General features: G+C 44.9%; 1 protein-coding gene, 1 non-coding gene and 3 pseudogenes across 2 annotated transcripts; 1 reads left to right on the top strand and 4 right to left on the bottom strand.

Annotated features, from left to right (window-relative positions):
• Positions 1 to 6,602: 6,602 nt before the first annotated feature.
• On the bottom strand, positions 6,603 to 7,988 carry LOC136539386 (cytochrome c-type biogenesis protein CcmE homolog, mitochondrial-like; annotated as a pseudogene).
• Positions 7,989 to 8,810: 822 nt separating this feature from the next.
• Positions 8,811 to 11,644, bottom strand: LOC136539387 (arsenate reductase 2.1-like; annotated as a pseudogene).
• Positions 11,645 to 11,823: 179 nt separating this feature from the next.
• On the bottom strand, positions 11,824 to 11,982 carry LOC136541134 (U1 spliceosomal RNA). Its single transcript, XR_010780230.1, has one exon. It is a non-coding gene; the product is annotated as a U1 spliceosomal RNA (small nuclear RNA).
• Positions 11,983 to 12,269: 287 nt separating this feature from the next.
• On the top strand, positions 12,270 to 18,652 carry LOC136528010 (uncharacterized; annotated as a pseudogene).
• A 93-nt stretch (positions 18,653 to 18,745) lies between these two features.
• LOC136527989 (xyloglucan endotransglucosylase/hydrolase protein 31-like) lies at positions 18,746 to 20,289 on the bottom strand. The gene is made up of 3 exons (XM_066520863.1): positions 19,689 to 20,289; positions 19,372 to 19,589; positions 18,746 to 19,280 (listed from the first exon to the last, which is right to left on the bottom strand). Exons 1-3 carry the CDS (start codon positions 20,046 to 20,048, stop codon positions 18,926 to 18,928), a joined length of 933 nt encoding a protein of 310 aa, XP_066376960.1. The 5' UTR covers positions 20,049 to 20,289; the 3' UTR covers positions 18,746 to 18,925.
• Positions 20,290 to 23,880: the final 3,591 nt, after the last annotated feature.

A 23,880-nucleotide genomic window follows, 5' to 3' on the forward strand; every position in this document is an offset into this window, starting at 1 on the left:
ACAGCAACATGTAAGAGGCTGGAGAATTATGATGACTATGATTAGGATCACTCATTTCCTGTCCCGATGAAGGTTTTTTTTTTTTTTTTTTCTCGAACACGCAGGAGAGCTGCGTATCAATATATTAAGAAGAAAAAAGGGTAAAGCACCCAGGTAGTACACTGGTTTTTTTTTTTTTTGAAAGGAGAGAAAACCAGACAAAAAAACTCCAACAAATACACACACTCTAGATCACCTATTACATCCAGGAACTACCCATGACCAGGAAAAAAAAAAAAAAAAAAAAAAGATCAACTAGGAGGCTGTAGGGCGAGGAGTTGAGAAATGCCTCGAGCCCCAGCCATATCCCACATGTATAGATCAACCCTGATAGAACGGAGCAACCCATACAGCTCAGGTTGCTGTCCATCAAACACACAGCGGTTCCTGTGATTCCAGATGGCCCAAGCCACCAAGATAACCAAGGAGTTCAGGCCTTGCTTTACAAGATCAGTCACCCTAGTGTTCACCTGTTCCCACCACTCATCAAATAGCAGGTCCCCAGGTTGTGGGGCAAGACACTGCAGTCCAAATTGCTGGAAGACAATGAACCAAACCTGGCGCGAGAACACACAGGAAACAAGCAGGTGATTAATCGTCTCCTCCTCTTGATCACATAATGGACATTGCTCTGGATGCGGCAATCCCTTCCTAGCAAGTCTATCAGTCGTCCAGCATTTGTTATGGGCAACCAGCCACATAAAGAACCGGCACTTTCCAGGCGCCCAGCTCCTCCAGATTCTTTCCCAGGGTTTGAAATGAGTGGCCCCTAGGAACATTGCTTCATAAGCCGACTTAGCTGAGTACTTTCCTGTGGAAGAGAACCTCCAAATGTGAGAATCATCCACTTCCGGCTGTAGCACCACCTCAGCCAGCAAGTCCCAAAGATCGAGAAATTCAGTCAAAACACCCACAGTGAGGGCACCTCTTATGTCTGCAACCCATCTACCATCAGTAAGAGCGTCATACACTGTTCTTTTCTTTGCACGGCTAGAGACAGAGTTGAACAAGAGTGGAGCAAGCATTTCAAGACTCTGTCCATGTAGCCATTTATCAGTCCAAAAAAGTGTATTCTTACCATTGCCGACCTCAGAATATATGGATGCTTGGAAAAAGGTTCTGACAGAGTGATGCACTTTAATGGGAAAAAAATTCCATGGTTTGTCAGGCTCAGTTTTGAGCAACCAGAGCCACCTCATTCTGAGTGCCCACCCTAGCTGTTGTAATTGTGAAATACCAAGCCCCCCCCAATTCCAGAGGACGGGTTACCTTGGGCCAGGCAACCAAACAGTGACCACCCCTCACATCTTTTCTTCCCTTCCACAAGAAACCCCTTCTGATCTTATCAACTGCTTTCAAAGCCCAGGAAGGAAGATCCAGGGCCATTGCCAGATATATCAACATAGAGGTGAGAACAAATTGTACCAAAATTTTCCTACCAGCTTTAGTGAGCAGGTCAGCTTTCCATCCTGGCAATCTGTCAGCAATTTTATCAATGATAGGGTGGACTTGGGCTCTTGTCAGCTTGTGTGGAGAGAGAGGCACTCCCAGATATTTGCAAGGAAATTCAGAAATCTGGCAGGGGAGATGCGCAAGCAGGACTGCACGGTCCTCTTCCGAACACTGAATGGGAAGGACATTACTTTTCTGTATATTGGTTCGGAGTCCAGAAGCCTCCCCAAAAAGCTGCAGCAAATCTAGGGTGATTCTGATGTCACTCACCGAGGGTCGAAGGAAAATGACCACGTCATCAGCATATAAGGAGATCCGGTGTTGTATATTCCTTCTAGCCAGGGGTTGGAGAAGTTCTTCTTCAGCTGCTTTCTGAAACAAAAGACAGAGAACATCCATGGCCAATATAAAGAGCATTGGGGAGAGCGGGTCTCCTTGTCTTAAGCCCCGGCGATGTTTAATTCTCTCCCCAGGAGAGCCATTCAACAGGATCTGAGTGGATGAAGAGGCTAACAGCCCACTGATGATGTCACACCAAACAGACCCAAAACCCACGTGCTGCAACACTTCCAAAATAAAAGGCCAGGAAACTGAATCGAAAGCTTTAGTGATGTCCAACTTTAGGAGAATGCGAGCCTGTTTTTGCTGATGTAGATACTTTGTAGTGTGCTGAACCAACATGAAGTTATCCAAGATGAATCTACCCTTGATAAAAGCACTTTGGTTTGGTGTGATCAAGCGATCCAAACGACCAGCAAGCCTATTAGCGAGCAACTTTGTTATGAGTTTGGCAAAGGAATGCACTGCAGGCTTAATTAATTATTTAGGGCATTCACTCATTTTTGCTAAAAAATGTCTGCATTGCAGATCTTGCTGACTTGATTGGAGAAACAATTTATAGGATTTTGTGTTAGTATGTCTCGCCCATGTGTAGTTATAAATTTGTTTTGCACACAATACAGAAAATATCCAAAATATAACAATATTAGTCTAACAACCAAGGGTTTGGGGCGCATGTTGTAAGAGCTCTCTTGCCCTTTTTATTTTTTCTTAATATAAAGATACTCAACTCTCTTGTGTGTTCGCAAAAAAACAAAGAAGATTAGTAGAACAATTTTTTTATTTGGGGAAAAATTGTTTACCTTCTACTAATATCAATCTGCAGTTCCTCAATTTCATGTACCAGCACCAGCCAGATTGCCGGAAATTTATCTGAGGGGGCAACTGATGTGGGGAAACCAAAATTTTGTTCACTGTCTCGACCAAACTTAGATTTTCCACTCCTGTTCGATCTAGTACTGCAAATTTTCTCGGCGTGGGAAAAAGTACAAGCTATCCATGTTTGTTTGTTTTTTCTGCTATGAAATTTTGGGCATTAAAACTGTTTTTTTTCTCTCTCGTGCTGTTCCTATTTGTAACAACAGGTCTTCCTTGTTGTCTACCATCTGCCTACTCATCTGTGAGGGAGCAAGCGCACAGTTGATGTAACTTGAATCTGAGGGCGGCAATGCTGACTGAACTAGCTAAATGCAGATGGCACATAATGCACACACTACCCACCACTGACCGCTGGTAGCATTGAAAAGTAAGCTGGGTCTACTTCATTTTTCACACATTTTCTTTGTTATTACGAGTGCTTTTTTTAATAAGTTTAATTTTAATAGGGTTAGTAGCAGCATTGTCCTGCTACATTGTGGTATAATTACACAGGAGATACGCTTCTATCTGAATTTCATGGGATATGGTATTCACATGTTGCTAGTTTCACCTTCCTTTGCCATCTGTTTAATCTGATCGATCCCTTATTTGATCTGACCAGGATGTTGTTCTCAAGCCAAGGAAGGCAATATTTGTAGACCTGCTGAGCATCGATGATACCATGTCATCTGTTCCAGCATCAAGGATCCTTGACAAGTTCATGTAGCACTGGGCGCCCTTTCCTCTGGTGCTGCCACCTTAGTGTGTTGCTACCTTCTTACTGTGGTGAGGCTAGGGACCATATTGTGTGTAAGGTTCAGCTACACCAACTTGTCTTAGCCGGGGGGTTATGGCTTGTGTTCTGAGTAGTAGACTAGAATAATGTGTAGCATATTTTTTGTAAGGTGTGACCTGAATGTACTATTGTGTGTGTCATGCAGTTAAAACCCTGTTCTTACAATGACAAGGGATCTTTGTTCATGCTGGTGTTTACAAAGTGTTCTGAATTGCATCTTAGGTCATGGTGAATCATTTTTGTACTTCAGGTCAAGGTGATTGTTATGTCACACAAATGCTCTTGCATCTTACTCTCTACCAATATATTGTACTTCAGGTAACAAAAAGTACAAGTGAATTTTATCCCTGATACACTGCTCACGGTCTGCCTGTGATGCTTATGACCTGTTATGCTATTACCATACATCTTCCTTCAGGTCGCGGTTTTTAGTTGCTGAGCAACTCAATCTCGTTGGGTTATTATTGGGTTATGGAACGCTTTTTGCCAACATTTGTGGGTGCCCTTTCAGGAGACACCGCGTAATTGCCCTGTTCGCTTGGCTGATAAGTCATAGCTGAAAGTACTGTTGTGAGAGAAAAATATTGTTCGTTGCCAGAAAAAGTACGGCTTATAAGCCAAGCGAATGTGTGTTAAGGCGATGGCCGATGGGTATCCTATTCCCTGCTAGGGCCTTTTGACAGTAACCGATGGGTATCGCCTTTTGACAGTAAGCCGCGCAAAGCAGTGTTGCATTGGAGGCGATGCTGCTCTTGACTTCTGCAAAGTGCATATGGTGAGTAATTTTCAGGCAACGCAACTCTGACAACACACTGCATCACAAAGCCTGGCGCGATCCAAATCGGAAGGCAAACTGGGCACGATCTGAAGCGCACAACAATGAAACAGCGTTAGTAGCCCACAACGACATCACCAGTTGACCACCCGTGCGGCCGTGCACAAGCATGTAGTAACGAAAGATACACAGTATATACAATACAAGAGCATCGAAGGATAGCACGCATCGCGCCGCAAGGTGCTAATCCTCTAGGAACCAGAGCCAATGTCAGATGTTCGATCACCAGCAGTACACTGTTTCCGTTTCTAATAATGAAATAAAATCCGGACACCTCAAGAACAATATGCATGTGCAGGGAAACTCAGAATATTGTGCTGCTAAGATACCAAAGTAAAAAAGTATTGAAAGCCATCTCCAATCATGTTCAAGAGAGTGGAAAGCTGGGGTCTAGACAAATAAATAGATGTAGAAAGAAAGCTACAAATGCAGTGCCGCCTTTTCTAAGTCATTCCAAAACATTTTTATTGTTCATTTCAGCCACTTCAACGGTACTCTCTCACAAGCATTTGCTACAAAACTCCCGAATTAGATACGGGGATGTCTTCACTTGCATTTTTAACTGGTAGCTAAGCATCTGTTCGTGTAAGATCAATGTTTCTCTAGACAAGTCAAATCTTCCATTAACGATCCCTCAAATAATTCCACTATGTGAAAAAAATTTGGCAGGTTATTTGGATACAATCTGCAAGGGCTGAGCTGACATTCTTGTAGACTTCATAGTCCTGTACACATCTATTCAAAAACAAAGCAGATGACTTTGGTATAATAGCATCTAAAGTAATAAACATGATCTCAAATCATAAGTTCATGAGTAAAACTTCACAAGCATAGTGTAGAATGCAGAATGCTGCCGGCCCCACTGCTGAACTGCAGTTCCAAAATATAAATAGTTGCATTTGTTGATCCCCATATATCCATAAAATGCGATGTTCCTCAGTAGCAAAGGAAGTCTCTGGTGTCATTGATCACCAGTTAAATCCTCCATTTCCACAGCAGTAAAATTGATTTTACACAGGTTTTTAAATCCAAAAGATGTTTCAAGTGAAACAGCCAAACAAGTCAATACCAGTCACCAGATCAACCATTGGTCCCTAATTTTCTATAGTGTCAGTACTGTAGAATTCAAATTACTAGCTAGGTTTCCATGTAATTCTTGATGGCCTAACTTCCTTTTGCAAACCAAATAGACAGCGAAGGAAAGGAAATCAATGCCCTCTTTCACAGCAATATTGGTCATCCAAAGCAAATACAGAGACGTTTCTGGGTTATGGATAACCAGATTGAAATAACACTTAACCAAAATGAAAGGAAGAATTTGGTTAACTGGTGCATTCTCAAATTACACAGTCAAAAGGCAAACAGTCAATTATACTGTTGTAAGAGATCATTTTAGAAATATTGTCACTTTTAAGTACTAAGGGAATGCAATACACTCATTTCAACGGTTCATGGTGTTTCTATTTGAAATCCATACAATTTGTATGATATGAGTTGGCATGTGTAGCAGTTTAAGGTCATTCTTGCTAGGTGAGAGATAAAAGGTGGTGTAAAGTGATTTCAAACCTGGTGTGTGAAAGAATGTTTAAACTAGTGCAATGTGGAAATATGGTTCCAACTTCCAATACCTAGTGTTTCGTGCAATTCACTCAACTAAGACCTGTTTCAGAATTGGAAGTAAATGGATTAAATAATATAAAAAACGGATTTTGTCCAGCTTGGTTTGATGAGGGTAAAGAGCGATTGTACATTGCAGTGCAGACTGAACTAGTATGCTTAATTAGCAAGAGACAGTAGTATGCGTAACATATATACAGGTAGGCAGCATATAAGCATCAACTAGTATTTTTGACAAGTTTTTACAAACTCCGGTTAGATGACTCAGGTACCATACAAATAAACCCTAGGGATAGTATCACTTCCGTCTATCACATATTCACAAATCAAAATAAGGTATGCAAACTAGCCATCTAGGCATGCCTGCTTGGATGGGGGTATTGGCTAAGATTTACCTTTTTTGTTCAAGCACTAAAATGGCCTCAAGATGTATTTGCATAGAGTTGGCTTTGCAACTTGAGAATAGTATCAGATCAAGACAACAACTAAACCTAGTTAAGTAAAAAAAAACAGAGATCGAATGATACTGCTCGACAAAAGGAGCCAACCACAGCCAATATGAATATATATGGAATAAATTAAAACTAAACCACATGTCCATGAAGGCACAGACACCAGTATAATTGACTCTTTGGGTTCTCACTTCCCACTACAAAATCCCAAGGATAACACAAAAACCATATTACTCAGTTAAAATAGTATCACTGATAATAATGCTTGAGAAACAATACATAGAGCCATGCTCAATCAGCCCGTAACAAAAAATTGCTTTATCCCCTGGCCAAAAGTACTACAATCACATAGCTTAAGCCAAATCATGATATCCCCAGTTCTGGTGTGAAATCAAATTCAAATCCACCTATAGCTCACGCTTATGATCTAGTAAACCTATAGTATCACTCAGTGGGAGGAGTATACCAATAGTATTACTTCAAAACGAGCACGTATACTATGTTCAATCAACATTTGTCATTATTCCCCTAACAAAAATTGCCTGATCCCCAGCTCAACAATCACATCAGCTTAGAATCAAATTCAATCACGCTGCAGATATCCCCCAGCGCCAGAGTGAAATCAAATCCAAATCTACCTATGCCGGATGCCTCATACTCAAGATCCAGTAAATCTCAAACCAGAACGCGGGCAAAATCTTACGAGCTTGCCTTTGCTCCCTCCGCCGCGGCAGCCACAGTGGACCCTTGAGCGGCGGCCGCCTCTGCCTCGGCCTTCGAGGCGCTTCTTGTTTCGCTCGAGCGCCTCGCCGACCTCCTTGGGCATGTACTTCTCGTCGTGCTTGGCGAGCACCTCGGTGCCGCGCAAGAAGCACGCGCACTCCCGCGCCTTCTCGGTCACCTTCCTCCCGCTGTCGCCGCGGAGGTCGTCGGTGAAGGGCTTGAGGAGGCCCTCGACGACGACGGAGTGGCCCTCGCGGAAGAGGTCGGGCAGCGCGCCCTCGTACCGGACGAGCACGTCGGTGATGAGGTCCGTGACGACGAACTCGATCTCGGGGGAGGACGGCGAGGGGTGCGCGACGGAGCCCTCGAGGACGAGGCCGCCGAGGCGGACGCGGGACTTGGAGGGGTCGGCGGTGAACTTGGCGAGCGCGTCGGTGGGCGTGACGTAGAAGACGAGCTGGTCCTGGAACGTGGCGAGCACGGTGACCACGAACCCGGCCGTGCAGGCGAAGGCGAGCCCGTAGGACCAGAGGCGGCGCGTCTGCAGCTGCCGCGCGCGGGCGCCGATGTCCGCGGCGCGGGGGCGGGAGGAGGGCCCCGACCGCCGCGTGGCGGAGGCGAAGCTGCGGAGGAAGGGGCCGAGCGGGGTGGCGGCGGCGGCGGTAGCGCTCGGGGTGGGGATGGGTCCCGGTGTGTGGAGGAGGGTGGAGAGGAGGCGGCTGCGGGAGGGGAGGAGCCGCGAGAAGGCCATGGGATCGGGTCCCCGGTCGGGGTCTGGTGGGATCTGGAGGCTACGGACTGCGGTGCGGAAGGGCCGGAAGGGGAAAGGCGTGGGCGCGTGGGCGCGGCGGTCGGCTGCCGTTCGGCTTGTTGCGCACGGCACGGCGCACGCCGGCGTGGGCCGCGCCGGGCTGGGGACTTGGGTCTCGGTTTCGCAACCGTGTGGTCAGCGGCTCGAGCGAGCTCATTCTGACACTGCAAAGAAAAATGCTCATTTTCGACATTTTTTAACAACTTTAAGCAACTTTTTTCAAAAAAGTTTTCGCCATTCCGGCGAACCGACTTTAAGCTACTTTGGCAATTTTGAGCAATCTGGGAGAGACTCTGTAATCGAGTTCCTGTTCTTGGGACCTTCTTTATTGTAACATTTCTTTGGTGTAGTTGAATTTCTCAAGCGACGAGAGGATGACAGTAAATTCTGTGACTGGGGAAAGATGCTCAGGTGCTTGGTTCAGAAATGATACTAAACGGTATGAAATAAAAGGGGTGATGGTCACAAATCAATTTCCCATTTTGTTTAATTTAATTCTAGGGGAAATGAGCTCCGTAATGGCAAGGCACCTTGCCGTCACCCTCCTCGCTCTCCTTCCCTCACCGCCGCGGCCATGCTGGGCCATGCTGGATCGTTTCTTTGCGGCCGTGTCCACGCCAGATCACATCAGGTACGCATCCTCTCAGCCGAGCCATTTTTACGTACGCAGGAGAAGCCTTAAAAATAAGTTTCGCATAGGCTCCTTGCTGTAGGGTTCACGTTGTCTAATGACGAATGAGCCGTTTTGCCAAACGTTTTCCAAAACGGCTTCAGCTCCTCCAGAGGAGCTGCTCCTTCAGAAGAGCCAGAGCCGGAGCCATTTTCAGAGGAGCCAGAGCCCTGCCAAACAGGCCTAAGTGAACCGAACAAAATTTAATGGAGTCAGATTACGCTATGAACAGTTAACACCTCAAATTCCCGAACCAAACTCCAAACACTACTTCAGTTTGATGCAATGCACAGAGCTACATGGCACATACAGAATAAAAAAACAGTATCCACAATCCAGCCGATCTGAAATACACCGTGGAGGTGGAGTGTCTATGTCTGACAGTGTGGTTCGGTGGTACTAGTTATGCATGTAGTTCCCACAAAAATGGAGTTGCCAACCCAATAATCTGTCGTGTGTTATCATTTTAATGAGGTGATGTAAGCGACAACAGGAACGGAGACCATGCCGATCGTTGATTGTTGAAGGCCCGGGAGATAACTCATGTGCTTAACAACACGTCCCTTTTTAAGGTGCGTCGGTGCAGCGGCAGACAGGCTGCCCTGAACCCTCCCATCCGTTAATCCGTTAAACCCAAGCTCCAGTACCATGATATTTTTTATCCCTGAATCCTTGGTCTCCAAATAGATAGTCTGAGAACATTCGAGCACAAGTTGGACCTCGCACCTGGAGCGCAATGACACAAGCGTTAGCAAGGGGGAAATACATCCATTTTTTAACTTTTTTGCATATGTTCCCTACATAGAGATAACATGAAAGGGAAAAATCAGAGAGATTTGGGTATAACATGGAAACAAAGAAAAAAATAGAGAAATGGGATTTGGTGCATTGGTGTTCATGCCATCACATAATAGCGGTACTGCTGCATAGCTTTTTTTTTTATTAACTAGGCATCAAGTTTATACAATCAGCATTGATCAGGGTGCTGCATAGCTAACACAATCTGGGATAATAACAACGCAAATGAGATATGAGTATATGACCATCACTATTCACTACTAGAAGAATAAATTTGTACAAGGTCTGTGTTCCAGAAGACGATATTAAAGGTGGAAGCAAAGCTAAAATTAGATTGAGACATTGAGTTGAGCAGGCTGTTCAAATGGTCAACCCTGTTCGCTTAGCTGAAAAGACGAGCTGAAAAGTACCGTTCGCTGATTGGTTGTGAGAGAAAAACACTGTTCACTTCACTGAAAAAGTACTGGCTCATAAGAAAAGCGAACATGGCTTAATGGTTAGCAAAGCCATGGATACAATAATCAGCAACTGCAGCCTGCAGGGCAAGTGAAACATCAGAGGCCTACTATTTAATATGAAAATAAAAGTAGCATTACAGCTTGTCTATCTTAACACACAAACACAAACTCACCTTGCCATTTCACACGCATTTCTTAACAAGCAAAGTTTTTTTTTAAAAAAATTCCAGGGTATGCAACCTCAGTCCATTTGCATTGCAAAACAAGACAGAGTTTTACACAGACCTTGGAATGCCACATGTTAATAGCTATATGAATATTAACTGTAATTTCCTGTGTGACTTGTCCCCCGCCCCCCCACCCCCCCCCCCCCCCCCCCCCAAAAAAAAAAAAAACTCCTTATGTGCTTTTCCCCAATAGAAAAGAGTTACTAGGCCATTTGGTACAACCAATCCTAGTGGAAAAAAAAAGAAATACCTCCAGCTATCAAAATTTTAGAAAAATATATTTTGTTTGTTTCTCATATCAAAGATCCTGGAACCTAATCCAATTTAATAACGAAAAACCCTTGGTAAAATGTATCCTAATTCCTAGCTGGGCATAACCTAAACCTTTTTATCCCAAACCAAATCTGACACAAACATGAAAACCTGTTAACAGGAAATAAAGCAGGACATCTGAAGGTCTACTGTGCAGTATGATCACACTAACAAAATTACAAGGGTAATGAAGTTAATTTAGTCAGAGCATGAAATATATGGAGAACAAGCATGAGAACAAATTGGCATAACGAAAGCTCTTGTTGGCTTAAGTATTCTGTAGTCTGGTGAATATCTCAACATAAGGTCAATTGGGGTATGGATAATTATAAGTTTTCCCAGAAGATCCGCAATACCATTGTGGCTCATACTGTCATAAGTGGCTGAGACCAAAACCATTTTATCCCAAGCTGAATCTGACTCAAACATGAAAACTTGTTAACGGTGGAAAAAAAGTGTACATCTGAAGGTGCAGGCCAGTATGTTCACACTAACAAAATTAAGGGTAAATCAGTTCAATCAAAGGAAGATATATGAAGAACAAGGCCTGAGAACAAATTGCCCCCACAAAAGTTCTTGTTGGTTTAGCTACTATTTAGTCCGGTGAACATGTCAACATAAGGTTTCGCACTTGCAAATTATTGGTTTTCCCATAAGGTCCACGGTATCACTGTGGTTCATCAATCATCACACAATAATATTTCATAATTGGCTGAGAGCCTGAGAACTGTGCAAAAGTGAATCAATCCAACCTAGGTGCGGTGAGCATCTTAAGCAGCTTTTGCCTAGGAAATCAGATTCCTAAGTACAGCGAACGGGGCAGAGTAATTGAGAGAAGCGAGGGCGGAGGATCTGGGACCTGGCTTAGCGCGCGGTGGAAAACGAGGGTGTCCTTGCCGCTGGCGGCCCGCGCCAGCTCCGGCATCCGCGCCTCGAAGCTGCCGCTGGCAAAGTGGTGCGAACCCGCGATGTGCGCCTAGTGGCTCCTCTCCTCGTCCCTTCCGGTGGGAAACAAGAATCAGTCTCCAGTCTCCAAATCGGCGAGGCGTAGGACAGGATCGGACAACCGAGGCGGCCCGGGAGCGTACCTGACGTCGATGATGGCGAGGCGGGGATTGCCTCGCGCCATGGACACCAGCTTCGCCGCCGAAACGTACGCCACGCTCCGCGCCATCCCGTTCCCAACCCTCACTGCTCGCCGTCGGCCAGGCAAAGAATCAGAACTCGTGGTCCTTTTTTTTTAAATCTGGTCCTCCTTTTTACGTAGTGATGAAAAATGAATTCTACGATTTTGATTTCCATTTCTTAAATTTGTACTCCAGTGTATCGGAGGCTGCTTACTGGACCTGGCCCAGAGAGCAACAAGAATTCTGAATAATTGACCTGGCCCAAAGAGCAGTATGCTGAACTGGACCAAAATTTAATTTGAGGAATTGGCAGGGGCCGCGCGAACGCGTACCCCCTCTTGCCACAAATTATGACGTCCACTCTCCCTAAGGAGATGGTAAGCCAACGCACCCACCAAGTGCAATGTGGGCCGCTGACCTAGGCCACGGGCCTTCATGATCGCCCGTCGACCCCGTCCAGGTAAGTATGTTGGAACGTGGGCCGGGCGCTGGTTATGTAGCCTCCTGACGCGTCCCACCCACCTTCAGGTGGCGAGGTGGGACTAATCAAAACGCGCCTCACCCAGTTACCCTGCCGCGCGAGCGCTGGTTCTGCAGCCTGCGGGACTGGCCGAGTGGGGGAGTCGGTTCGTTATTTTGATGATGGGCTGGTTTCTGCAGCCCATGAAGAAAGCCCATTAAATTTTCCGACTCGTGCGCGCCAACCTTTTCGTTGCCCGCTCACCGACCGGCGCTTCAGAAAAAAATTTCCCCAATTCATTCACCTGCAGCTCTCCAATCCGGTCGCGGCGAAGCTCGGCCACCCGACCCGATGCCGTCGGGGTCGGGCTCCCGGGGCAGGCGGCCACGGCCGGCCGCTGCCCCGGTTGTACAAGTGAGCTCGTCCGGCTCGGGTGAGGAAGGGAGCGATGAGGAGGAGGAGGAGGGGAGCGAGGGACCCGGTGAAGGTTCGAGGGGCCGGGGCGGCTCGGCCACCGAGGATAAGGCGGCGGAGAGCGAAGGCGAGGCGGAGGACCCGTGCCTTCCCAGCTGCCCCATTTGTATGGTCCCGTGGACCGCCGATGGCGCGCATCGCGTGAGGTGAGGATGAATTGTATATTTCAGTGATTTTGAGGATTTGCGGACCAGCTCCTTGTCTCGCGTGGTTCACAACTTCTAATAATTCGCTGATCTAGTACCGGTGTGGTGTGGGTTGGCTGAAACTATGAATTTCGGAATCAGCTTACTATGGTTTCTAACCAGTCGCTGTTTATGTTTTAGATGGTGACCCTTTTGATTCATGAGCACTGTAATTGGGTGTAGTATGGGTTAATCTCTAGGAGTGCACAATTGCTATGTGTTTAGAAGTCTCTGGATCTGAATATAACTGCACTAATTCGCTGGAGATTACTTGAGCATGTCACTTTCATAAAACGCTACAAATTGTGTGCAAAGAGAAATAGCTTTAATTTTATGATTTGTACTTGTATTTTTTTTGAGCCTGATTTGTACTTGTATTGCTATGCTAGAAAAGGGGTTATCGTCTAAATAGTATGCAAGCGAATGGTCCTGGTTCCATTAGTCCGCTAGCCTAGTGATTTATAGGGGATATAGGGCATGAAGCATGTGAAGGGCCATGGATTTTATTATTATTTTCTTATCATTAGGGCACCTAGAAAATTGCTAGTGATGCAAAGACAACTTATCTTTCATTCATTCGTTAGGATTTTGCTGATTTATTGGCCTATATACCTGCTTATATTCATATCATTCTGAGTGGAGGATCTTAAATTGCTAACTGTGTGATATTCCACGTCTAGTTGCATCCCTTGTGGGCATGTCTATGGCAGACATTGCTTAGAGACATGATTATTGCAGTACGGCAAGAAAAAGGCACCGGTATGCTGACTATTGAGCTCAGAATAATAGTGTTGTTTTGGGGATCCTTCTGATTGATCAGATTCATTGTTTATACTTACTCAGTGTCCTCAGTGTGGCAAGAGATATACACAGAACAACATCATCAACCCATATGTACCAGAGATTGCTGTTCCCAGTAATGATCTTGAAAAGGTTAGTTATGCTTCTTTGCTTTCCTTGGAGGTATTTGAGTTGTGGCCATCTAGTGATGCTTGTTTGATTTATGCAGCAAGTATTGTCCTTGAGAGAGAAAAATGAATCTCTTGAGAAGCAAGTAAGCACCCTCTTTTGTACAATCTATGTTTCCACTTTAAGCTGGCATTAGGGTCATTCTGTCCCGGAGCAATTGATACAAATTGCATATCCTATTCCCAAAGCTTATGCTTTCTTTATGTTTCCATGCAGCAAGCAAAATTACTTGAGGAGATAAAAGAGTATAAGGTACCTGCAAAAATGAAATATTGTCTCAGTAACTGAATTGACCAATTTTACTAAGGAAACATGGGTGACTCCTTCTGATGTATTTTGTTACAAATTAAATTGAGCAATACTTTCTGTTCATAAACCCTACACGCTTAGTAGAGTTTCGTGTTCAATCCTTTATGTTTCCTAATATCACCTGCAGAGGATAATTATGTTGCAACAAAATATAATATATGAATCAAGCTCAAAGAGACAGGTAAGCACTAGTATCACTCAAATTTTAACGATTAATCATTGTAATAGAAGCTTTAATGTTAACATGTTTACAATCAACTGTGAAGAAAGTGACAGAGCAGTCATCAGATGGAATACCAGGGGCAGAGCCAATTGCCTCACTTACAAAGAACATTGATCACAACAATCTGTCAAGTTTTGCTCTCCAGGTCTGTTTTCAGTGTTGTCTGATTCCCTCTTTCTAATTCCATTTGATTATGTGGCTGAAAGGTCCTAATGGCTAGGAGGGGGGGGGGGGGGGGGGTGAATAGCCTATTAAAAATTTCTATAACAACACTTAACAAACCGGTTAAACAATTATGAGGCTGAAGCAAGTGTTGAGCTAGCCTACTAAAAAGCAAGCCACCTACCACAATTTTAGTTTATATAGTTTCTATCCACACAATAGCTATGACACTACACTAAATTAGTGTGCTCTCAAAAGCTAACTAAAGAGTCACACTAACCAAACTAACAAGCTCTCACAACTAGCTACACTAAAGAGCTTGACAACTAATTTGCGGTAAAGTAAAGAGAGTGAGCAAGAAGGTTATACCGCCATGTCGAGGAAGGAGTCAATCAATCACAAGAATGAATAACAATGAACACCAATCATCTCAGAATCAAATGATGACACAATGATTTTTTACCGAGGTTCACTTACTTGCCGGCAAGCTAGTCCTCGTTGTGGCGATTCACTCACTTTGAGGTTCACGCGCTAATTGGCATCACACGCCAAACCCTCAATAGGGTGCCGCACAACCAACACAAGATGAGGATCACACAAGCCACGAACAATCCACTAGAGTATCTTTTGACTCTCCGCCGGGGAAAGGTCAAAAATCTCTCACAATCACTATGATCGGAGCCGGCGACAATCACTAACCTCCACTCGACGATCCTCGCTGCTCCAAGCCGTCTAGGTGGCGGCAACTACCAAGAGTAACAAGCGAATCCTGCAGCGAAACACGAACACCAAGTGCCTCTAGATGTAAACACTCAAGCAATGCACTTAGATTCTCTTTCAATCTCACAAAGATGATGAATCAATGATGGAGATGAGTGGGAGGGCTTTGGCTAAGCTCACAAGGTTGCTATGTCAATGTAAATGGCCAAGAGAGTGAGCTAGAGCCGACCATGGGGCTTAAATAGAAGCCCCCACGAAATAGAGCTGTTGTACTCCTTCACTGGGCACAACACGGGGTGACCTGACGCTCCGGTCATATCGACCGGACGCTGGACCTCAGCGTCCGGTCACGCAATGCGTGCCACGTGTCCCCTCTCTTCAAATACTGAGCGTTCGATTCCAACGGTCAAGTGATGACCGGACGCAGCAGCTCAAAGTGACCGGACGCTGAGGGCAGCAGCTCAAAGTGACCGAACGCTGGACCTTAGCGTCCGGTCGTTTTCAGTAAGCATCTAGAAACGATTTTGCACATCCGGACGCGTCCGGTCATGCTCGACCGGACTCACCCAGTGTCCGGTCACTCGGCGTCTCCTCTATGCATTGCCACGTCAGCAGGACCGGACGCAGCCCTCCAGCGTCCGGTCACTAAGTGACCCAGCGTCCGGTCAGAGACCAACGCCAGCGTCTTTGTAGCTTCTACTGACCGGACGCGCCGGTCCAACCGAGGCCAGCGTCCGGTCACTTCCAGTGACCTTCGTCTTTTCTGTATAGGGCGCCGGTGGCACTGTCGGACTGTCCGCACTCTACGGACGGACACTCCGCCGGTGAAGTTTCTAACCCTTGCTCAAATGTACCAACCACCAAGTGTATCATCTTGTGCATATGTGTGTTAGCATATTTTCACAAACATTTTAAGGGTGTTAGCACTCCACTAGATCCTAAATGCATATGCAATGAGTTAGAGCATCTAGTGGCACTTTGATAACCGCATTTTGATATGAGTTTCACCCCTCTTAATAGTACGGCTATCAAACCTAAATGTGATCATACTCTCTAAGTGTCTTGATCACCAAAACAAAATAGCTCCTACCATTTATACCTTTGTCTTGAGCTTTTTGTTTTTCTCTTTCTTCTTTTCAAGTCCAAGCACTTGATCATCACCATCATCATGTCATGATCTTCATTTGCTTCGTCACTTGGAATGTGCTACCTATGTCATGATCACTTGATAAACTAGGTTAGCACTTAGGGTTTCATCAATTCACCAAAACCAAACTAGAGCTTTCAGTGGCCTAATGTAACTATAGTTGTTTAATGGTTACTATTACTTATGAAGCATGTGCCTCTTACCATGCCAACTTCAATCATACAGTCAGTGGAACAGCAGCATCACTATAGCAGTAGAGTTATGAAGGAACTTTGTCATTCACGAACTCACAATTGCAGCATGTTTTGTAGAATGAGGTTTTGGTTGATGGAGCTCGAGTCATGGGTATAGACGCATCCAGTAAGATTATATTCACTTCGGGAAGGGCACATGGAGTTGGTGCTGAACACATCCTTACAAAGGTGCAAGTCTTAATAGAAGCTTTTGCTTAATGACTTCAGGTGAGTAATAATTTTTACAGTAATCTTTTGTTGATTATTCACCTTTCGCAAATCAATTCTTAATTTCAACAGATCAACATTTTCATAGACATGGAATGGAGAAGATCTACCTCCCACCTGATACTAAAGCTATTAGGGATATCTGTGTGCTGCCTGGGGGTGATGTTGTTTTTGCATCACTGGGCAGGAAGTTGTCTCTTTTCAGGTCTGTAAAGAAAGTGTGCAAGTTTTATTCTTCACTGGTTTCTTGGCTACATTTACTCCAATCTCTGACCTTTGTTCGCATGTTTTATATCCCAGCGTGGCCACCAACAATGTTGTCCTTCAATATGATCTACCGGTAATTCTTCGACCTTGCAATTTCACAAAACTTGCAGCTATTTTTATGCTCTTCATGCTACCAAAAGTATATATTGTCTTTTCTATTACTTAGAACTAGGTATGAGCAAGTCTGTTCCATTTCTATTTGTTCTCTTGTAGTAGCTCCAGCTCTTGGATATTGAAAAAAACGATCACTATACATTCACTACATTATGTATTTTAATTTTAAGAAGATCAACAAGTGCTTGGTAATCAGAGCACTTGTTTTTTGACAGAGACATGTATACTTTTTTCTTAAATTGATTTTAAGGTACTGAATAGTTAAGAGCTGCTTAAGTAGGAGTAAGTGAACCAGTAAAAATGTGAAATTGTTTATGCTGACCTGCTAATCTTCTGTATTGTGACGTCTTGCAGGCTCCTGGTTGGTCCTGTTCAGGGGATTATACTACTTCAACTCATATTTATGCTGGATTACAGGTTTATTTTTTGGAATGCCTTGTGATTCTTCTAAGCTTTTGGCGCTCTTTGGAGGGTTCAATGGATATTCTTTTTTTATTATTTTTTTCAGAATGGCATGCTATTGGTCTTTGATATTCAGTCAAACTTCAGCACCTTTGTATTCTAGCATGGGTCTATCGACACACCCAGTTCATACAATACACTGTGCTGTAGATGACAGTGGTTCCAGAAAGCTTTTTTCTGCTTCTTCTATAGGACCCTGCGTTTGGGATGTCAGCGAAAACAGGTATGCTGTACCCAGTTCGTCAGTTCCTATTGATGTGCTTCTCATGGTCTTTGAAATTAGGATTTGGTTATTTGTAGTTCCCATGAGTTTGGGCTCTTTTTTCAGGCCAAGCTTGGTAAGCGGGGTGGAAAACCAAGGAGTCTGCATATCTCTTGCGTGCACCTCTCCATCAAGTGATCTCCTGGTGGCTTCGTATCGCCCGAAAGTTGAGCTGCCAGATGATAGTGCCACACCTCAAGCGGCTACACAATCACCGGCACTCACTGGTTCAGGAAAGCTAGGCTGCCACACACTCCTCAGGAGGACCACCACCACATCCTTTGTCAAGGACTCAAGGACCATATCTGCAGTGGTAGCGTAAGTGAGTTGCGAATGTCGAAGTCTGCAATCATTCCCTGCGGAGGCAATCAGCATCTGTTTGCCTATGGTGATGAATCGCTGTACGGAGTCTGGACTTGGCGGCTGCCTTCGTTTCAGAGGTACACCGATCTTAAGGCCCACAGGCAACCAGTCCTTGATCTAAGGTTTGCTGAAAGTTCAACTGGGGAGAGATACCTTGGTTGCTTAAGCGCCGAAAAGCTACAGGTTTTCACAGTTAGGTAGCTTAACAGAGACAATCATTGACTTCATTCTTTAGCTTTGTTTATGGTAAGCTGTGCATGCTAACAGTTGGTTCTTGCTTTGCTGTACAAGCACAGACCACTCTTGCTCCGTACAGTGTTTACTAAAGACAGTGTGTAAAACCATGCTGTACATTTCAGATAACCTGTTGTAAGAGGCTCCAGTATTCAATACACTGGTGAGTGAAGGATTGCATATGCTGTTAGAGTTGTACTGATGCCTTATCGCATTGTGTCATAAATCAAGGAAACAAATGGGTAGCAATCTGTCACACCTTTGATGCTTCCTGCTATGCTCACTCGCTGATATTTTCAGTTTGTAATCATCATTGTACTTCACTATAAAACGTAACATCAGGCATTCACTTGTTCTCTCTATACCTTGGTATTCATTTCACTTGTTCTTTCTATACCTTGGTGTTCTTTCGACGGAATTATAATTTCATTTTTTCATAACATAACTTGATAATGATAATTCTATCAGATTGGATCGTTTTTCTTCTTCCAAGTTATAATCAAATGTGCGTTTGGATTGCGAGTTGCTCACAGTTGCATAACGCTGTGCTGTGCGACCCTAACAGCTCGTTACTGTAGGTGTAGCAGTGTTGCAGCGTTTCAGCACTCGGGGTAGAGCGCGTGGTCCCTGGACGCGTCGAGGCAGTAGTAATACACCATGGAGTTCCGCTGCGCCCACCGCATGGCGGCCTCCTGCTGCTTGATGAGCGCCACCGTCCCCGACGCCGGCACTGGTTGGCAGCCCGTGGACGCGTCAGCGGCGCACCCGCCGATCTTGAGGCCGGCGAACCGCGACACGAACGGCTGGTACCGGTAGTCAGCGCGGTAGCGGCCGCCGTCGGTGGCCCAGTCGGAGGCGTCCCAGATGGAGCCGTACGCCCACATCTCCCGGTCAGGGAACGTGGCCTCCGTCTTCCTCTCGTACCGCCTGATCGGCACGTCGTCCACCAGGAACCTGCGTGCAGACGCAGCTCGTGTCATGTGACTGGCCGGGCAGGCAGCTAGTAACAAAGCCCTGCACGCAGGGGAGACGTACGGAGACTCACAGGATCTGGTCGGGGTTCCAGATGATGGCGTAGTGGTGGAAGTCGGCGGTGGGGTCGAACCAGAGGTGGAACCTCATCTCCCGGCCGACGATGGTGCCGTCGCCGCTGCCGCGCACGTACACGTTGGTCTGCAGCGTGTACGGCTCCCCCGGCACCGTCCCCAGCATCTCCATGTCGATCTCGTCGTGGTGCCCCGGGTACTCCTCGCTGTTCGACAGCTGCAGCAGCCATGCATTGCATCAGCACCAGCAGAGCATCTGTTGCATGCATTTCTTATAGAGATCTAACAATACCACCCATCCATCACTCTCACTCACGTAGAAGGCGGTGTTGACGCCGGCGGTATACCCCGGCTGCACCCTGACGGACGCGCCGAAGTAGCCGTTCCGGTACGCCCGCGCAGACTTGAACCCGCTGCCCGAGCTGCTGTCCATCCAGAGCGTCAGGGACTTGCCATCCGGCGACAGCGTCTGGTGCTGCGAGCCCCACAGCGTGCGGTACGCCTCGGAGAAGCCCAGCGGCCTGAACATGCTGCTGGGGTAGTAGCCCGGCGACGGAGGCTGCTGCTGCTGGGCTCTGCAGGGCTGCAGCTGCACCGCGAGCAGAGCAAGCGTGCATGCTAGCAGAAGAGCAGCTGCTTGCTGTTGCTGCACCGGAAGATCACAAGGCCTTGCCATCTGGGAGATGACTTGGTGATCGTGGTGAATGTGTCCAGTGAGTGAGTGATCTAGTGTGGTGCGTGTGATGAGTTGCTAATTTTCAGTTCTGCAAGAGGTTTTATAGGTGAGAACTGAGAATGAGATCAGGCCTGTTGTAAGGTGTTGGTCTTACAGAGTAGGAATAGGTTGATGGGAATTGATTTTTAAGCAGAGAAGAGTGGGGACAAACTTTGGAGGTTTGGGACCCAGGATGAACAAGTGAGGCGTACTAAGAGTGGACATGATTTTGGCTCCAAAAGTAAATGCAAAGAGATGTGGATACTGTCGACAGATACAGATGTGCGTTGTACACTGTTTAGTCCGGTGTTGAAATCCAAGCATGCAACAGTTAAATTTGCTGCCAGATCCGACATGTTTCTTGCTTTTATTCTTCCAATGGTGGCCAAGTATTCCACCACACTTTCGGTTTACTACCCACAAACAGCAAAGAATAAACCAAATTAATTTTACCGCTCCTTCCTTATGATCCAAGTAAAAATAGGTTCTTTCCTGCAATACCATACTCAGGCATAGCATTTCGGCACACCAATTGGACAAAAGTCCTTTTTGTGGTAGCTCGCATCTTGGATCATTTTGCTAATCACCAATAATCTCAACAGTAGCACTGCGAAATTTCAGAGATGTGATTTGCACAAACGAAATCTTCGCTGGTGCATCATTTGGACTGATGCCGAGATAGATTGTGCCGAAAGCGGCTGAGCTTAAAGACGAGGACAAACTCCCTTGAAGCTAAACTGTTGACGAAGCATGCATCTGCATGGTTTCTCCTTGGCACCTTCCTCATCGTCACAGGCAGCACAGGAGCATCAATCATTAGATTCAGAGCTCCATCACAAGCACCGGTTTCGGATACTGTGACGCACTGCACATAAACTGAAATCCGAACTACTATAAATAAAGGCGAATGATCAGCTTCAGTTTCTAACTGTTCAGCTCTATGAATGGCATGAAACCCCCAGATGCAATGCAAGTGGTGCTTAGTTTGGCCTTCAAAGTTGGATCAATTGCACTACAAATCACAATTTACTCTGCAAGCCGCATTGCTTAAGCAAGACACCAACTGATAAAGTAAACATTGTGCTTTTTGGTATTTTTTAGGTTTACTAGTATTAGTTGTCAAACTTCGTCTCTTATTATGCAGACGGTAGTAACTGGTGAAGAAAGTGTTTCTCTTTTTTGTTTGGAAAAATGTGTTAAACTTCACGTCTTGTGTACTGGATCATATGATAGGAGGGCTGTTCTTGATCTAGAGAATCTAGCTTCCTGCAGATGCGGACACTGCTCCTGCAACAGTGAAACGTAATCAGATGCTCCTTTGAAAAACCAAACCTGAATTATGGGCCCGTGCTTAAAATGTGTACCATAATTGTGTGTACCAATTAGGTATATAAGCTATATATACGTATGGTATATACTTCTTTCCTACCTGGGGCCCTCCTTGATGCATATAGCAGAACACTGGACTGGTCTCTCTACAATCGATAACTCTTATGAAGCAAAACCCCACTATAAGATTTATCTGATCCGACAGCGTTCCACGTATCAAGTGATTCAAACCATCGGATTCTATTCGTTTATCGTCCGGCCTCTCCATCTCCTCTACGTACCGTCCAAGCCAAAGTGGTTTGTCAGTTACCAGACTTTTCAGTACCTCGCTCGCAATGCAACAGCAGGCATTATTGTTCAGCCGAGGAGTCCAGAAGCAATTCATCTCCTCTCCCATGCATGCATGCAACGGAAGCAGCAGCAGTAAGCATGCACTAAGGAGTCAAGAAGCAGTTGATCTCCTCCCATGGGTCGGCAGCAGCGGCGATTAAAAGCATGCACTACTCTCCGCGGGACCCGGTGCCATCCGGCCTGTAACCCATGATGATGGCCTATTTATAGCCAAGAGCCAAAGAGAATCACACAGGTAACAGGCCGATATGATCGTCTCTCTTCAGTCTTCACGCTCGCTTCATCATCGCACATGCGCAGCCATATTTCAGGGCAGCTGTTTGCGTGAGCCTGTTCGGCTGGGCTGAAACGATCGTATACGATCGTGGATTATTACTGCTGGCTGGTTTGATGTGAGAGAAAAATATTATTCTGGCTGGAAATTTACGATGGTTTACGACTAAGCGAACAAGCCGATGGTCCTCCACTCCCAATATATATTAATTAATTAATCGGCGCGATCTTAGTCTCAGAAGTTCGGTCAGTGATGGCCTTCCTTCTCCATTACCAGCAATTCCGTCTATCCGCAGAGGTAAGCTTGCCTTTATCCAGCAGGTATATACTATCTTTCATAGTTTCATGATTATACATACCATCCCTTTCTGGTTTTGGATATGCACGAGGAAATGTAAATTGTGAATACAATCCTGCTAGGCACAGTATGGTAGTACACCTAGGTGAATCAAAAGACATGCCCAATTTGCAAGCACTCTAGGGGCAAATTGGAATTGTTATGCCATTTTCCTTATGTATATTAGGCGGCAGATTATGATGTAAGACTGTAAGAGTATATATATTGTTCTTTGTATTAGATTTATTTTTCTTCTGTAACTTTCTTCTCTATATGTTGTTTTGAGAAGATGCATGAGCTACAATGCATTGAAGAATATGTATACCTAAATTTCACATTACAAATACGTCATGCAAATACCCAATACCAATAGGGTATACCTACTCAATTATTTAATAAAGAAGAGGCAATGATTTGCTGCAGAACTTGAGTCCTCAAGGACTATGTCCAAAAGAATATTTAAGATACAAAAGTCCTACCTTTTACTGTAATATATATTCAATAAATATACTAAATCATCTTTAATGCATGCCTAGAAGAATATTACATTTTGAGGAAAGTTCTATAGAATAATCTACTCATTAGTATTTGCATCCTTTACCCTGAAATTTCACCTCTAAATCCCGCGGCAACGCAGGGGGAATTCGTCTAGTTTGTCTTCACTTGCCGACACTAACGAAGAAAATGTGGTGCAGAGAAAATACATAGCTCACCTGTATATGGTCTTGAAATACAGAGCATGATCCTTTCTGTAAAGAAGAGCAATTCCACAGTAATGTTTCCCTTTAGATTACCATTCACCATTGACCATTGAATAGAATTATTGTAGACAGAGGCAAAGCATGTGGCCTCAAGTGGACCACATTCATCATCTTATGCAGAGCCTTCGTCTAAGGTTGGGTATTCAGTGGTCGACTAGTCGTCAAACGTTTTCTTATTTTCTTCTTGTTGATAAAAGTGAGCGTGAAGTCGACTTGATTTTGGGTGCAACACCGTTAACTTCCGTGTCCCATATGGCAAGGGCATCTCTGCCATCTCCAGCTGCAATCCTGTCGGTGTGCACCAAGGCAGACATGTTATAGGACAAGTTTTGAACAAAACTAAAATAAGGGACGTAGTACAAACATCAAATTAATAATCAAACAATTTATACATATTACGTTAAAATTTTCTTCTAACATTTCTAGACGCAAAATGTTTGACGGTACCAAAATAAATCTCATCAAACAATTTCTTCTCTAGACATTACATACTTCAAATGGTTATTTAACAACTTCAATATTCTTATAAAAGAAACAACTTCAATATTGAAAAAGATTCTTTCAGCAACCCACAACCATAGTGAAAGGTCCTAATGGCTAGAGTGAGTGAATAGCCTATTAAAAATTTCTACAACAACACTTAACAAACCGGTTAGACAATTATGAGGCGAAGCAAGTGTTGCGCTAGCCTACTAAAAAGCAAGCAACCTACCACAATTCTAGTTTATATAGTTGCTATCCA

This window comes from Miscanthus floridulus, chromosome 2 (assembly GCF_019320115.1).
Source record: "Miscanthus floridulus cultivar M001 chromosome 2, ASM1932011v1, whole genome shotgun sequence".
Taxonomy (NCBI): Eukaryota; Viridiplantae; Streptophyta; class Magnoliopsida; order Poales; family Poaceae; genus Miscanthus; species Miscanthus floridulus.